Source organism: Conger conger, chromosome 1, assembly GCF_963514075.1.
Source record: "Conger conger chromosome 1, fConCon1.1, whole genome shotgun sequence".
Classification (NCBI taxonomy): Eukaryota; Metazoa; Chordata; class Actinopteri; order Anguilliformes; family Congridae; genus Conger; species Conger conger.
The window spans coordinates 52,557,089-52,573,754 of NC_083760.1; the positions used below are offsets into that span (position 1 = coordinate 52,557,089).

The 16,666-nt window shown below is 42.1% G+C and overlaps 1 protein-coding gene across 3 annotated transcripts in view; it reads left to right on the top strand.

The window, feature by feature from the left end:
* LOC133136672 (F-actin-uncapping protein LRRC16A-like) overlaps window positions 1–16,666 on the top strand; it is a 102,039-nt gene that overhangs the window by 68,259 nt on the left and 17,114 nt on the right. For all 3 annotated transcript variants that reach the window (XM_061254336.1, XM_061254322.1, XM_061254329.1), the window contains 9 exons: window positions 5,693–5,865; window positions 5,942–6,010; window positions 7,487–7,580; window positions 7,845–7,943; window positions 8,395–8,523; window positions 9,327–9,446; window positions 11,724–11,899; window positions 12,045–12,132; window positions 12,238–12,378. In XM_061254336.1, the coding sequence (XP_061110320.1) occupies window positions 5,693–5,865; window positions 5,942–6,010; window positions 7,487–7,580; window positions 7,845–7,943; window positions 8,395–8,523; window positions 9,327–9,446; window positions 11,724–11,899; window positions 12,045–12,132; window positions 12,238–12,378 (1,089 nt within the window). The remainder of the gene's footprint in view (window positions 1–5,692; window positions 5,866–5,941; window positions 6,011–7,486; window positions 7,581–7,844; window positions 7,944–8,394; window positions 8,524–9,326; window positions 9,447–11,723; window positions 11,900–12,044; window positions 12,133–12,237; window positions 12,379–16,666) is intronic.

Here is a 16,666-nt window from a genome sequence, read left to right on the forward strand (position 1 = left end):
AACAGCATCTCAATAGGATTCCGGTCAGGACTTTGACTAGGCCACTCCAAAGTCTTCATTTTGTTTTTCTTCAGCCATTCAGAGGTGGACTTGCTGGTGTGTTTTGGATCATGCAGAACCTGCTGCAGAACCCAAGTTCGTTTCAGCTTGAGGTCATGAACAGATGGCCGGACATTCTCCTTCAGGATTTTTTGGTAGACAGCAGAATTCATGGTTCCATTTATCACAGCAAGTCTTCCAGGTCCTGAAGCAGCAAAACAGCCCCAGACCATCACACTATCATCACCATATTTTACTGTTGGTATGATGTTCTTTTTCTGAAATGCGGTGCTACTTTTACGCCAGATGTAATGGGACACACACCTTCCAAAAAGTTCAACTTTTGTCTCGTCAGACCACAGAGTATTTTCCCAAAAGGATCATCAAGATGTTCTCTGGCAAAATTGAGACGAGCCTTAATGTTCTTTTTGCTCAGCAGTGGTTTTCGTCTTGGAACTCTGCCATGCAGGCCATTTTTGCCCAGTCTCTTTCTTATGGTGGAGTCATGAACACTGACCTTAACTGAGGCAAGTGAGGCCTGCAGTTCTTTGGATGTTGTTGTGGGGTCTTTTGTGACCTCTTGGATGAGTTGTCGCTGAGCTCTTGGGGTAATTTTGGTTGGCCGGCCACTCCTGGGAAGGTTCACCACTGTTCCATGTTTTTTCGCCATTTGTGGATAATGGCTCTCACTGTGGTTCGCTGGAGTCCCAAAGCTTTAGAAATGGCTTCATAACCTTTTCCAGACTGATAGATATCAATTACTTTCTTTCTCATTTGTTCCTGAATTTCTTTAGATCTCGGCATGATGTCTAGCTTTTGAGGATCATTTGGTCTACTTCACTTTATCAGGCAGGTCCTATTTAAGTGATTTCTTGATTGAGAACAGGTGTGGCAGTAATCAGGCCTGGTGTGGCTAGAGAAATTGAACTCAGGTTTGATAAACCACAGTTAAGTTATGTTTTAACAAGGGGGGGGGCAATCACTTTTTCACACAGGGCCATGTAGGTTTGGATTTTTTTTCTCCCTTAATAATAAAAACCTTCATTTAAAAACTGCATTTTGTGTTTTTGTGCAGCAGAATGCTTCCAAACTCATTGGACGGTGATCCTGCCAGGCAACGATCCCAAACATGCACCAATGCTCTCTTTTTTTCTTCATGATGTTCCAAACAGTTTGTTTTGATAAGCCTATTGCTGGGGAATGATGTAAGGGTAAGCAGTGTGGAAAATAGCACATAGTCACATGTCTGCCATATCCGCTGATGTCAGCAGGAATGGCTGCTGGGAGAAGATCAACCTGTTTGGGGGTTGGGAAAATCAGGGAGAATCAGAGAAGAAAATATACATTTAAAAAACTTTGTCATGCTCAGCGGTTTTAAAAAGTGAGTCACCATGAAGCTGATATGTTTGTTGAACTAAGGGTTTATAAATCACCTGTCATATGTGTATTGCATATTAACATTTCTGCCATATGCCTTGACTGTGGATGGATTAATAATGCCTCAGTGTCAGCCCAATCAGGCTCATAAGATTATGGGCCTTAAAAGTGAAGCACCATTCAGTACTTATGACTGAGTAAATTCAAGTCGGGAATATTGTGATTGGTGAACACATTCGTGGGCAGAACTAGGGCCGAGGCTGTTCTGAATTGGCAATTCTATTCAATACCTGAAGTATATAGTACGAGTGGCAATCACATTTATTGATGCTGTCCGCTAAATTGATTTCATTTGGAGGGCATGGCTTTTGGAGGCCAGGAATCTTGTCTTTCCAGAGAATTACAGACGGGTTGTATTCAACACAAAATGTGGAGATTGAGGCCTGAATATATACCACTTCAGAATTATTGGCAGCCCTTATTGGCATTATCGTCTTTTCCTATAATTGTGATCAGGTTAGAGAACGCATTTGGAGGGATGTTTGAGCATTCTTCCATGCAGAACTTTTCCAAATCATTGATATCCTTGGAATACCGTCGTCTTCAGTTCAGACCACAGGTTTTTAAGTCTGGAGACTGAGATGGCCATTGTAGAACATGATTGTTGTTTTTACTTAACCATTTCTGTGTGGATTTTATGTATGCTTGGAGTCATTGTCCTGCTTGGATAATCTACCTACGACCAAGGCAACCATATTTTCTGCCAAGATTTCCTGGTACTTTGTTGTTGAATTAATTGTGCCATTGATGGTGGCTTAAATGGTGCTCCTGGTCCACTGGCAGCAAAACATCTCCAAAACATCAATGACCCACCACTATATTTGATAAACGTTAAATTTTGGTCTCATCTCTCTTCTAGTCATAGTTCCAATGAGGTTTGGCAAACTCAAGATGGTTTTGTTTATTGTGCTCAGTAAGAGCTGTCTTTGTGCCACTCTTCCAAAATGTTTGCTGGTATGGAGGTGCCATTTTAAGGTGTATGTTTAACCGTTGTGTATTTGTTTGTACCCATTACCTGAATTGTTATTGTAATTTTCCATCTGTGTCTTCTGAATTGACAGTGCTTTGGCTTTTCCCATGTTGATGTTGACAACGGGATTTTGCTTGCTTGTTATCTCATTTTTTATACTGTAGTGAAACAGGAAGTGGTGGCATTACAAAATATAGTTCCTTTAGATTGAGAAGTAGTAAAATTAAATTGCATTGCAATATTACATTGTTTGATTTTGTAATTTTGATTTTAAATACTTGCTAGGGGTGCCAATAATGAAACATGAGAGGAAATGTATTGAAATAAAATGATTTTCCTGTATATATGAACATAAAATTATATCAATGTTGTTTATTATTCCATTTTTATTTAGGGTGCCAAAAATGCTGGACCCCATTATATTGTTGCATTACGTTGAGGCCACTTTGAAGAGAGGTTTGAGTGTAAAATGAGAATGGCAGAAAGGAGATAAAGTGACCATCTAAGAGAGAAATGGAACAGGAGAGATGGGGCTCTCTTTTTGGGAATGATTTTCCCCACCAGCTTAATCATCATGTCTCGTGACATTGAAAAGGAAGTTTTCCAGGTAGTGTGGAAGTTTCTGGAAGAGGCTTGAAGTTGACTTCCTCTCCTCTCTTTTTATCAAAATGGTTTGTTTTTACCATGTAATTATGTAACCATAATGTGGTTTGCTCTTAATGTTGTAATTATGGACAATGGACCCCTTCCCATTTGTTATGTAAGAGGGAAAAACTGTGTTGTGTTTAGATTTAAATCAGGCCTGTGTTCATAAGTACACCACTACGTATGATTATATATTTATATAACATGATATTCCATTTCTTTTCTATTGAGAATGAGAGTTGAGAATATTTTTCACACAAAGACCAGTATTTGTACGTGTGTATATGATGGGGAAGCTATTTAGACTATGGAAATAATGTCCCCTCCCCTTACTGCGGGTGGTGTAAGTTTCCAGAGTATTCATGACCCTGCAGAAAGTATTCTGTCAAAGCTCTGTTGACCCACCCCACATACAGCAGTGTTAATCGAGCTGTGCATCAGTCATTTATCAGTTTCTGTCACGAACGACTTGGTAATTACTATGATTTAATGCAGTATAATATTGAGCAGTCACCCTTGTCTTCTCAGTCCACAGAAATGGAGATAAGCAGAGCTCTTGTTTTACACAGTCTTACTTCCGCTGTGCTGGAGGCAAAGGAGATTTGATCAAGAAATTATCTTATGTATTATAGGCCTACAGAGTGAAATTATTTGCATGGTTTCATAAAAAATTATGAAAATCATTTACAGATTATTTTTATCTCAAATTTGTATGTTTGTTTTTTGAGATGGCATTTCTATCCTTTCAAAAGACTTCTCCCCTTTTTAGTATTTTCATAAATTATGCAAATTGCATGATTTTAGTAAATCAGTTTGTGCTCTAATGTGTAGTTAATGGGTATAAATGTGTCGTGACATGTTGGGAAGGTAATTGAAAGAACAGAAGCAGAGGTAGTCTATCCTTTCAATCAAAACTCAAAAATCTAACTCTCAATCTCCATTCAAACACAAGATGGCTCTCTCATTAACAGCATTAGTTTTCCATCCTTCCCCTTCAATCTGACCCAGCTTTTCTCACGCTAGCCTGTCTGCACATCTGGCCAGATCTCCATGTTGTGTGGGCCATTGCTGAGGTCATTGCTTGGCTTTTCTGTGACCAAGGAGTGGGATCATGGAAACATCCCGACTTCCTTGCTTTTGTTCACCTGACTCTTAGCCAAATCAAATCATATGTTTATGCACAGGGAAGAGTACTTTCAGAATTAATTATATAGTTTATTGAAGTTAGATGTTATAATGCAGCGCAATGCCGTATGTGTGAGAATGTGTATGTGAGAATGTGTATGAATCAGAACCGCAGGCCCCTTGCAAATTTCTTTTTCACAAAGCGACATACAAAATGTGCAGACCAAGTTCATTAGAATTACAGAACAGGTAAGGTACAAAAGGTTGTGTGAAAACTTTAAAGCTTGAGGATGAGTCGGGACTTGGTGGCTGTCAGACTTGCAAGCAGGGAGTAGCAGTAGTCGCGCTGGGAGATTACCATAGCCTGGATGCATAGCTGCGAGGAGTATGTGGTCAGGTATGGTGAATCCTCCTGATATTGTACTGAAGGAGTCTGTAGGCCCACAATGTTGCTGCAGCTCGCTCTTTGAAGTCCAGCTGGTCGTCCAGCACCACCCCCAGGTTCTTTACAGAGCTGGAGGCAGCCACTGTGGTACCATCATCCGTGACTGAATTCTTGTAGTAGGCAGCTCCGTAATGTCAACTAGGTGATGCCTGGCTATCCATGAGGAGATGTTGGCCTGGCAGGCAGATTTTCTCTTATTAACCTGTGTGGCAGAGGGAGGGAAAGAGGAAAAGTTAAGTATCTTCAGCATAATGCCTTGTCTCATTCATTCAAGGAGGTTGTGCTGCAGTCTTTAGCAGGTCTTTGAACTGTGGGATCTGAGAGAATCTTTAAACAAAGATCTCTGGAATCCATTCGAAGGGGATGATGCAGCAATCCAAAAAAGATCTACCTCCAGTCCGTAGCGAGTATACTAGATATTGAAAGTATCAAGGCTTGTGTCAAACCTACACCTTGGCCTGGCTTGCATTTACTGGAAATTGTGGGATCTTGGTAATCCTGGCCCAATTTTCTGCCAAATAATAACCCTCAACTTTTAACCTTCAAGGAAAAGCAGAAATGGCAGACAAGAATAATCCCCATCCAGATGTAAATCTCAATGCACTGGGGCAGGGGTCGAGTTGAGGAGGAGTGAATCGAGCTGGATGGATAAAACTCAGAAATGGAAGTCAAAAAGATTGTTGGTGCTTAACACTCTGTGCATTCACCGTTCACTGAGGCCCGTAATGTGATGGGATCAAATGAATCCCTGGTTGGACACTGGTATTCAGATACCCTTATTAAACAATGTCAAATGAAACTTCTGGAAATTACAGGAATTGTGTTAATTATTATTTTGCTGTTCTAACATCAAGGGACATATTTTGTGCCGCGACAGAAATGTGTTCAGAATACAAAATGGGTATCATGCGGAATTAAAGTCCTAATGGATTTGTGCTCAAAGCAATCACTGAGTTATATAACGCACAGTGGATCTGGTCTTCTGTAGTGTCAAAGTCTGGTTTTGAATTCCCCCCCCCCCCCTCATGCAGCCCCTGACCTCCCTCTCACTGGCGGACTCCAAGTTAAAGAGCGACCTGACCATCGTCCTGAATGCCCTGGGAAGCAACACCTCGCTGACCCGAGTGGATATCAGTGGGAACGGCATGGGCGACATGGGGGCCAAGATGCTGGCCAAAGCCTTGCAGATCAACAGCAAACTCAGGTGAGTTGGCGGACTCCAGTGCCTTCTTGTATCCTCATGTAATGGGCCCTTTGTCAACGCCTGTGTTTCTTAACAGGACGGTCATTTGGGACAAGAACAACATCAGCCCACAAGGCCTGCAGGATGTTGCCGCAGCTCTGGAGAAGTGAGTTCACCGAGACATGAAAAGCCACTTCTCTGCAGGCTGTGCTTTTTCCAGCGTGTGTGGAATGGCGGATTGCGAAGCTGCTTTTTGTTTCCGTCTTAAGCTGTGTTTGAGGAGCTCCATGCACCTGGCCTGGGGTGCCGCAGTGCAACTCGAGGTGCAACAGGCCTCTAATGAGGTCTCAGAAGAGGGGGATGAAATGGTTGTGAGAGAATGGGGCTTGTAGCTGGATTGGAGGGGGGTACGGGAGGCAGATGAAAGCTTCCACCAGAACAAGATGCAACTCCTGGACATGGAATTACAGATGCAGCTGTAGCTAGAAAACAGCCCAGAGGAAAGGGGGCTAAGAAACAATGTGGGGTTGTGCTGCTTCCTGCTCCGGTGGGAGGGATGGGTCTGTCTACTCTTCTTTCATGGTCGAGGGTTATTCATTCTTGAAAGCCAGAGAAAGGCAGAGGGGGTACAAGAGAGAGGGAGGGTCAAAGAGGAGTTGGGGGAGGGGGGCAGCATCTATTGAGCATGGAGAGTAACATGCAACAGTATTCATGAGCCACCACATCTGAAAAAGAGATTACTTATTCTTATGCACTTCCGCTTCTAGCATTTTAATTTCAAGAACATTTACATGGCCTAATTATTTCAATTCTGGCACCTCCAGAAAAATGCATCCCATGTTGCATTCCAGGCAGTTGATTCCGTTCATTAAATGTACCTGTGCTCCAAAGCCTCTGGAGTGAATCCTAGGTTTTGGCTTCCTTCACTGACACACTTTTAGCGGCTGCAGAATAGTCAATTGTTCTAGGGCTAAGTGGGTGAAATCAGGACATGGCTCTTCAGAAAAATGTGGCTCCCATTCTGGAGGAGAGGGGGAGTGGGGGCCAATCTCTTTATTTTAGAGTTCGTAGCAGTTCATGCTGTTCAGTTCTCACCGTGGAGGAATCTGGTTCCATTTGACGAAAGGGCTGTCTGTACAGTATCTCGTCAAGTAAAACGATTTTAGGCACCAACCATCAATATATACTCTCTTCAAATAAAATTGTTGCATGTGCTGTTAAGTTGAATCAGGCGTAGATCACAATATCTCTTCTATTTCTCTTAGCTAGGTGAAGTGGAGTCATTTACAATTCCTGATTTCGGAATGATGAGACCTTTCTTTACCCACAGGAGAAAAGTGATCTCCTTTTCATCTCACCTTAAGTGTGCACAATCACTTTGGGTGGCAAATCAGTTTTCCTAGAAAGTCTCCCATCAAAGTAGTAACCAAACCCATTCCTACTTAGCTTCAGCCATCAGGCAGGATAAAGTTGCAGGATAGTAAGGCAGCTGGCTACATACTATAAAGATGTGGCCATGCTGAGTCCTACATATTGTAATGTCTATCAGTACAGCACAAACTATAGTACTTCAATTTGTAGCTCACCCTGATTTGATTTTAAGGGGAAAAGTTGCATGATATTTGATTCCTTTCTCCAACAGAAATTTCACAATCCGCTTCATGCCGATCCCCATTATTGATGCATCCCAAGCTTTGAAGGCCAGCCCGGAAAAGACTGAGGATGCGCTGCTCAAGGTGAGGGACAGTTCAGGGAGGTTCTCCTTATTGTCCGAATGATAGATATCTCTTTTTAAAGAGCAACAAGGGCGTTCACTGTACCATACAATTTTCATTTGCAATCAAATGTAATTTAATCTGCATCGTTTTGTATGTTGAAATTAAGTGGAAGACTCAATACTGTAATACAAGTGTTTGAAAATGAAATGCCTAATGTGCCTTTGTCAGTAAAAGTAACTTCCTTTGTGCATTGTGTGCAATTAATTTCTACATTTACATCAGATTGAGAATTACCTGTTTCGGAACCACAAGACCCGAAAATACCTCCAGGAGCAAGCATATCGTCTCCAGCAGGGCATTGTCACGACAACCACACAGCAGGTAAGTCTTCTGCCGAGGTCTGCCTATGTAAGTATGATTCCCTGACCACATCACGTCACGGGACAGATGGCTGAAAGTAACACTCCTTGGGCCAAGTGATTATTGCTGCAGATTTACTGTTAAGTATATGGCTGAAATTCAGAATTTACAGATAGTAAAACAAAAAGATATTTATACTAGAATCCCAAAATGTGAAGCTTCTTGATATATTCTAGTTAATGTAAAAAAAAGAAATGTAAGCATTCATAATTCTGTATGGTATTAACCATGTGCACATGATTTTGGTATTTCGGCAGCATTAGAGTAGTGTGCAGACTAGTTTGTGCCAGACTAGTGTGGCAACTGCTATGATTATGTATTATTTGAAAGTGCTGGCTTGTGTAGACATTTAAGGGATGCATTTAACAGGTTTACGCAATGCTGTGGTTTCTGGTCTGTAATCCGCACACAGATGATCGACAGGATCTGTGTCAAAGTTCAGGACCATCTCAACTCGCTGCGGTATTCAGAGACTGATGTGATTTTAGAGGACGTAAAAATGGCTGAAAACTTCATGAAGGATGCCAGGAACTCCAAAACGGTGAGAGGCAGGCTTTATATTCCACTAAGGCTGTGATCTGTACACAGGTGGTCGATGAGCAGTTTGAAACTCTCTTCTGGTTGCAAGTGTCCTCTTTACTGTGCTTTGGCTGGAGTAAGGAAATGCTCCCCCTTTTCAAATATGCATCAGGAATGGTAAAACTTGAGGCTGCTGGATGGCTCATCCAGTGAAGACACTGTTTCAATGGATGGATGAGCCTCATGATATCGAATCCAGATTGTGCCACCTGTGCATGATCTAGCATTGTAGAGGGTTGGGAGGGTTTTCATTGTCTGGGATGACAGGATCTCATTATGCACCAGTGAAATGGTTGAGCATTCTAAATTGGAGAGAAAATTGAATAAACAAAATGCATCTCAATGTGTCTTGCATTGCCTACTTTTGATACGCACCTCTGGGTGTACCTATCATTTACAGCTTAATGATAAACATAAAGTAATGGGTAATGTGTTTTTTTTGTATTAAAAACACATTCCCTGTGGTGATGGGAGAGCAAAGCTTCATGAATCCTCTACATTGTGTGAAGCTAACATTTACTATCAATTACTAACTTACTAACATTAAATCAGTCAGATGACTTTGCTATACATAGCAATGCAGAGTGGTACCCATTGATAACATAGTGCATTTGCTCATTTTAGTGTTCATGAAGCCTTGCTCCCTCACTACTAATACCCTGGCTAATGTTCCCGTCTATGGGGTTTTAGACATGAACGGTGAGTGGTGGTGTTTGTACTGTATCATTCTTCTGACCTCTCTCTGCCACCCTCCCCCACACACAGCTCCTGCCAAACCTGTACCACCTGGGGACGGGCTTGGACACCTCATCCCCTAGCCCCATCCAGGAGAAGTTGGAGTCCATGGTCGGCGAGGTGACCAGAGTGATGGACGAACAGTTACAGGTAAAGGAGCTTCCCTAGAGATGAACACGTTAACAAGTGCTAGCTGATTGCTGCCTATTAATTAGCATTTCCACTGTTGCTTGAAAGCATTTCAAGCAATCAAGCATTTACATTTTGCACAGTGTGTTTCTGACAAACATATTTATGTAAGGCCAGGACACAGTTAACTATGCCGATCACAGCCTTGTACTTGGTGGAAAGATGCATCCCTCCCTGACTGTTAGCTTGGGGGCACTGGGCGTTCCATCAAGAGCAATTACAATTACAAATGAACCCACTCTACCACCATTTAGGTTTGTGGTTGACTGATGACATAGTTCAGGCTCAGGCTTAAACCTGCTATGACCTCCAGCCTGCACTTATGGTGAGTGCAGTACTGTAATTCCAGTCTTCCAAATATAATTCAAAAATCTTCATTTTAAAATGCTCATACTGTATTCCACAAGGAGCTCATGCCATTAACTTTAGTAGAATTTTAGTAGAACAGGCATATAAATGTTAGCCTACTTCTCCCTGTATTTTTCAAACTTTTTTGTTGATTTTCACAGTTTGTCTGAAGCCATCATCATTTTCATAACCGTTTCTCAACCTGGAATCCACCCCAATTGAAAAATAGCTTGGACACGGCTGTCATATTTTATTCAGGGTGGTAATTACCTTGAATGATGGAAATGAATACAAGCATTTTTAAGGTGGAAGTGTTGGAGGGGTAGTGCTAAATCCTTTTTAAGGACAAACATTTGAGTCAAATATACCGTCTGTTCACTGTTGGGTGGCACTTAGCTACCAACAGTTGTGCAAATATTATGATCAGAAAATAACACAAATGTCAGACACAGAAAAACAAGAAAGAGGAGCAATTATTTTGTTGTGGTTCAAGTCTGAGTCATCACTCTTCGTTTAAGTTCTGCCCTATTAGAAGGAGCCACCCACCTACCCTTGGCAGGGCATGTCAGTTTTGATACATAGTCCATTAATATTTTCTTGTAGGTTTTTTGGTCTTGCAGCAGTGACAGCAGTGAAATAAAATGTTAATGCTGGAATGGTTGCCTTTCGAGATCCCACCAGGATGCTTTCAATAGAGGCTGCTTTTTCCATTGAAGCAGAGTGAGTGCTGGGTTCTTTGTGTGGGTGGGAGCTTCCCTTGAGCCGCTAGCTGAAATGGACCGTGGTGCACTCCGGCAACACCATGAGAGAGGGAAACCCAGACTGCTAGCCAGCTACCATGAAATCTGCTTCGATGCATGTAATTTCAGATAAGGGTAGTTGAGAGCTTTCATTTTATCCCCAATCTTAAAAACCCTGAAATCCTCTGGGGCGAAAGTAAAAACCAACTCAAAACAGTTGTTTCTCTTTCTCAGCAAAATTCCAACGAGCTTGGTTCTGGGTGTTTTTCATTTTTCGTACATATTTTTTTAAAATAAAATGTGCGACTCGTCGTGATAATGGTAATGATTAACCTGCTTCTGATCTGTCTTTCTCACCAGCATGGGCTAAATCAGGTGTCATAGTGCTGGGCTTAAACAAAAACCTGGACCCGCACTGACCCTTTTCGGATAAGATTGGACACCACTGGTGTAGGTTGTTACTAAGACGGGTACCCTCTTGTGGTCCTATAGTTTTTTCTCTCTGAGGTTTGTAAGGGATTGGCGGGATGTACTCTGTATTCTTAAGGAGTCAGAAACCGAGAATGTGAGCAAGGTGGAGTATATATTTCAATTAACCACCTGGGTTTTACATATTTTTGAATTGGTATTTATAAGAAGGGAGTGGATCTAATCTGGTAATATTTCATATGGAGTGGAATGATTACAGAAGGTTTATAGAGTGCTGAGTGGCACTCAGCTCCACTCACGTACTCTAGTCCAGGGTTGGTCAATACTGATCCTGGAGGGCAGGTTATTGTTTCCACCAATTACCCTGGCTAAATTAGCTGTTTGAATATATACACCAAAACTGGTGTCCTTATAGAATAGATCACAGTAAAATGGCACACAAAAACTGTTTCCAGCTATCATTCATGCATTATTAATAACTGGAGCAAAAATGTCAGATGGCATAAATGTTATGGCTAATTAAGTAATTAAGGCTAGACATTGGCCAGAAAACCAGAAACAAGTATAGCTCTTGTTGCCCACCTTTGCTCTTGTCTGAGGTCCAGTATGGTTGGTAAAATGTTGCTAAAATGACTCCATTCCTGTGTTCCTACAGAGATTATTTTACTTGACTGTGTAGTAGTATTATTCGTAAGAGGTGTACACTCCTCTGTTCCTGCAGAGTTTGTTGGAGTCCATGGTGGACACGGCTGAAGGCCTTTGCCCTCACGTGATGAAGAGGCCTAACCTGCGACAGGATCTTATCAAGGCCAGCACAGGCAAGATGGTTATCCCGCGCTCTTTTGTCAAGGATACACTGTTGCAGCAGTCTGGTATCGACATCATCAACAAGATCAGGTGACCCCACTCTGCCTATCGATGTGTTAAACCAGCCTCTTTTTACACTTTTATTGTTTTCAGATGATGCTTTTGTCAGCCGACAGCTGAATTCATGATGTCTCTCGCCTTTTACTCCCTCTCTCCCTGTAATTTGTACATGCAGTGAAGTAAAGCTCAGCTTGGCATCGTTTCTCTCAGACCGTGTTGTCGATGAGATTTTGGACGCTCTTTCAAGTTCTCAGCACACATTGGTGAGTCTCTCTCTCATGCACACACACACACACACACACACACACATACAGTACAGTATACAGTAAACTCATGCATGCTCCATTCCTCCCGCCCCGAACCCCCAGGGGGAGCACTTGGCCGGGAAGGGGCGCCCCCTGCACCAGCAGGGATCCCTGGAGGCAGAGGTCCCAGAGGAGAGGACCCCCAAGCGAGCCGCCCTGGAGCTAACCGAGGCAGAGCGGCTAGATGACCTGGAAACGTGCATGGTACGATATGTGCTGTAGACCACACACAGAGAGTAATCTCAGAGCAGAGAGGCCAGGACTGTCTATTGGGGTCACCACACACACACACACACACACACACTCCTCCTTTTACTCTCCACTGACTTGTAGAATCCCTCATTTTCTCCACACCATGAGAATCTGGAGTCCTCTGAGTTTGGGAATGAGGCATTCTCTGCTGTTTCTGATAAAGCCGAGCGGCTTTTGTCTTTGAGCTCAGCTCAGAAGGTGGCCAAATTAGTGCACTGTGCTCTCCCTCTTTGTGTAGTCACACTAACATCGTGTAGGTACACTACCATTGTGTAGTTGTACTGACATCATGTAGTTACACAAACATTGTTTAGTCACAGTGACATTGTGTGAAAGCAAGTAAGTATTATTGATACATTTTCAATGCATTTCCAGATGCAGTTTTCATTCTGCATTACCCATGTGTCTTTAGGGTTCTTCAGTGTGATAGATTACTATTGCACATTAGCAGCAATTAGGGTATATGCACTGCCAAGATTTCTTCTTTTTTTTTCATTTTCATAATTATTTCTAGCCTTCATAAGGATGAGCAAACATACTGAAGCTGTATAAAAGAACATATGTTATGAACAACAAAATGGGAAAAATGGCATACTTGATACCGTACATTTTCACCCTGTGATTTTTGTAGCGATATCTATCCTATGTATTTGCATTCTGTAATTGCTCCTCCATAATATGCGATGGTACATTGGTGCCATCGGGTACACCAGTCCCGTGGAGTACTCTAATGTGATGATGCATGCACAAGCGCTGCTTCAGGTAAAAGATGCTTGATGGGTTTATATTGCGCTAATCAAGACATTGGCTAACCTCCTCTTTTTTTGTTTTACAAAAAAAAGGAATTAATTGAAAAAAACCCAAACCTGGCCCTGCCCTGACCACATGTGAACTTTTTGTAATTACAAACAGAGAAAATAAAACATTAAAGCCGAAAAAGACAAGGTGATTCCAAACTTTTGAACGGTAGTGTATACAATATACATTTTAATGCAGGACATATAATTTAATCACTAGTTTAACAATTTCTATTTTATGAATTATAAATTTAATTTCCTGTCTTTTGAGGCTTTCAGCAAATGCAAACATTTCACTTAAAATGTAGTTTTTTGTGATTAATACTTGTTGTTTTTAATTCAGTGAGTTCTGAAGGCAATGAAAAACCCTTTGTTTTGAAAATACTAGCTGTTAGTAACACTAGCAATGATTGAGACCTACCTATTCTTGCTTCCACTATGGTCAACGACTCCCGCTCTCCTCAATGCGTTGTATTGCATGGCCTCAGTTCCCTGTCTTTGTCCGAGGTGATGCAGCAGAGCTTACTGCTGCACTGTTATAATGTAGGTTCTGCATAGGAAATGATGAAGAACCTCAAGTGTGAGTGATTATCCTGCTTATAAACAAACTATGCTCTTCCTTTGTCTGGTTAACCAGCCTGACGTAAATGATCTGTAATAGAACCATACTCCTACCAGAGGGACTCTAGTAAATTGCTGTGTTACAAATTGCATTCGTGAGTATGTTTCAGGCCTCATAATTCTCTCTCAAGTGCAGAAGTGCTGGATTCTCTTTGGTGAGGGAAGCAGAGGTGAGGTGGTTATTTATTAATCAACCTGTCCGGCGCACCCCCAGGAGTAGCTGTGCTTTTCATGTGTCCTTTTTAGGACTTTGTATCTTTCTCCACAGAGGAAATGCTCATCCTATTCCTCTCTGCTCCACAGCTCCCGTACAACAACCAATTAACACACAATATTCGTATAAAAAAATGCTATGAATTTATGCACAGGCTCTGCATTCTGCTCACTCCTCCCTCACCCCCTGGCTAGGCTTAGCCATGCACCATTTGAATAAACAGCATCGGCAGTCCTGCTGTCGCCAAGCTCATGAACCTGAAATGAGACTACAAACTGATTTATTGTATCGCACAGACTTTCATCTTGTGATCTGAGTCTTCACAATGAGGGGTGGAAAGTGACCTCAACCACCACCATGTGTATCGGCCACCTGGGGAACATCTCAGAGGAATTACTTGAGGAATGAGTGGATGCACGGCTGGACACCTGCCTTTGGTTACATGCGTGGCCTCCAGGCAGGTCGTTTTCTCTTTGGAAAAGGTGAACCCATTATCTGGGAGAATGTCCCATGGCTGAGTGCTACAGTACACAGCTCAAACAGTTATTTTTTTATTTTATTTTTAAAGCAGGGATGACTCATTTTTTCTGGATAGTCTTAGAAAACCCCAGATCTTTGTTCTGAATGATCGTGTTGTCTACTGATCTGTGAAGCAGGGGTGGGTGCTGGTGGTGGTTGGGGGGGGGGGGCTTCCAGTTATGCGTTCTGAGCTTAGCCTCCCGTGGCTTTGGCTGTTCGATCCGTGTGTTGCCCATTGCATCAGTCAGGTGGTCCTTCAGAATTAAAGATTTGGGAAATCCTTTCTAGAATCGAAATTATCTTGTAAAGTATATTCTGTGTATATAGAAGTCCTGAGGAGGATGAGCTCCAGTCTAGAAGGCCTGACACCACAGGGAGATCATCATGCTTTAAACATGCTTTTAAATGTGCTTTCCTGATAATTCATGCATGATTCTCATATCTAAGCCTCACATAAGCTGCTGTGTACAGACTTGTATCTTCAGTTGAGTAAGATTTCTGGCTCTGTTCAGTGAAAGTGCTGCAGATGGACTGTGTCATAGGAGCTCATTAGTACAGTTGGATGTCCATACAGTACCCCAAACATTCTGTCTCACCCCAGCATTGTTTTCTACTGTAACTGTGGATGGACAGAAGGATTCTCAGATAGTAAAAGATGGTAAAAGAACCATTTTACCACTTTTCAACTGTGGATTTAAAAATGTATGTGATGATGGATAATATCTGATAATTGCAATTGATGTTAAAATCACATGATGAATATGGACATTTTATGTTTTCTTACCAAGTCTTCAAGGTTATAGATCACCTGTGTAGTTGCATTCAGATCTGCAGTCTTTGCCAAGATTATAACTGGCACCCACTTTACTTGTGAATGTCTTCTCAGAATCCTGTCACGTACACCGTCGTGTGCTGTGTCTTTGACTCCGCGTCTGTCTGTGGTTCTGAGTTGTGCCATGGCTCCCATGGTCCACTGCCAAAGACTCCAAACTGGAATGTCTTTCCTCCTTTTCACTCTGGGACCATGGAGCCTCACTGTGTCTTCTTTCCTTCTTCCTCTCCTCCTCTCTGTCCTACACCTTTGCTCTCCTCTCTCTCTCCTCCTCTCTCACCCATTTGCCTCGTGGAGACTCTTTGCTGCACCAGCGTAAGTAATGCTCATGTCTGTGCACCGTGGCTTTGCCTGCTCCACCTAGCTTCTGCTGTAGCACAGAGCCAAATGCTGCTCAGACCCCCACCCCAAATGTCACGTTCTCTGAGCCATCGAAATCTGGCAGCCCTGCAGGGAGGCTAGCCAGCCCTTCATTCCTGTTCCTGGCAGATACAAACTCACTACTGAGGTGGATTTAGGAGCTCTGTTAGTCAAGTTGTTTCATAAAAAATGTATGGGGTTGTGTTTGCCAAAGAAGCTGTATTTATTTTTGAAATTCTTTTAACTTTGAATGCGGTGGTTCCATGTCTGGTAATATTGGTGAGTGGGGGTCTGAAGTTGGACATTTTGTGATTTGAGAAGTGTTTGTCACTCAAATTGTTTTTGTTCTGGTCCAGCATTGTTGTGGATATGCATTAGAACATGTTGCTGCCTTCAGAACACCCTATATGTATATAATGGGCACACATTCACTGTCTGTCACCAAGTGCAGGGCTTGAAATTGTTCACTGTGGTATTTAATTGTCTTTGATGAAGATCTTCAAGATCCTAGTTCTCATGAACAATCAGAACTCATTGAGTTTGGAGCAGTAAACCCTCTGTGCTAAACACAAGGGGTGTATGAATGTGGAAGCGCTGAAAAATCTGAGGAAATTTTGTGCCATATATACATTTACCTGCACTTGTGCAGGTGTTACTTTCAAGCCCTGTAAGGATTTTGTATATTTGATTATATGTATGTTGCCAGTTATGTCACTTTTCATAAACATATTTCAAATCATATTTTCTTTTCGTTTTTATATTGGAACTCTATGCATTATGGTTGCCATTTGTTTCCCAAGGTATACTATAGTATACCATATACACACTGATGTGTCCCAAGTGTGTCTGAGATGTTATTCTACAATATTAGCGCTGTTGTTTTACCCTGTCTCTTAG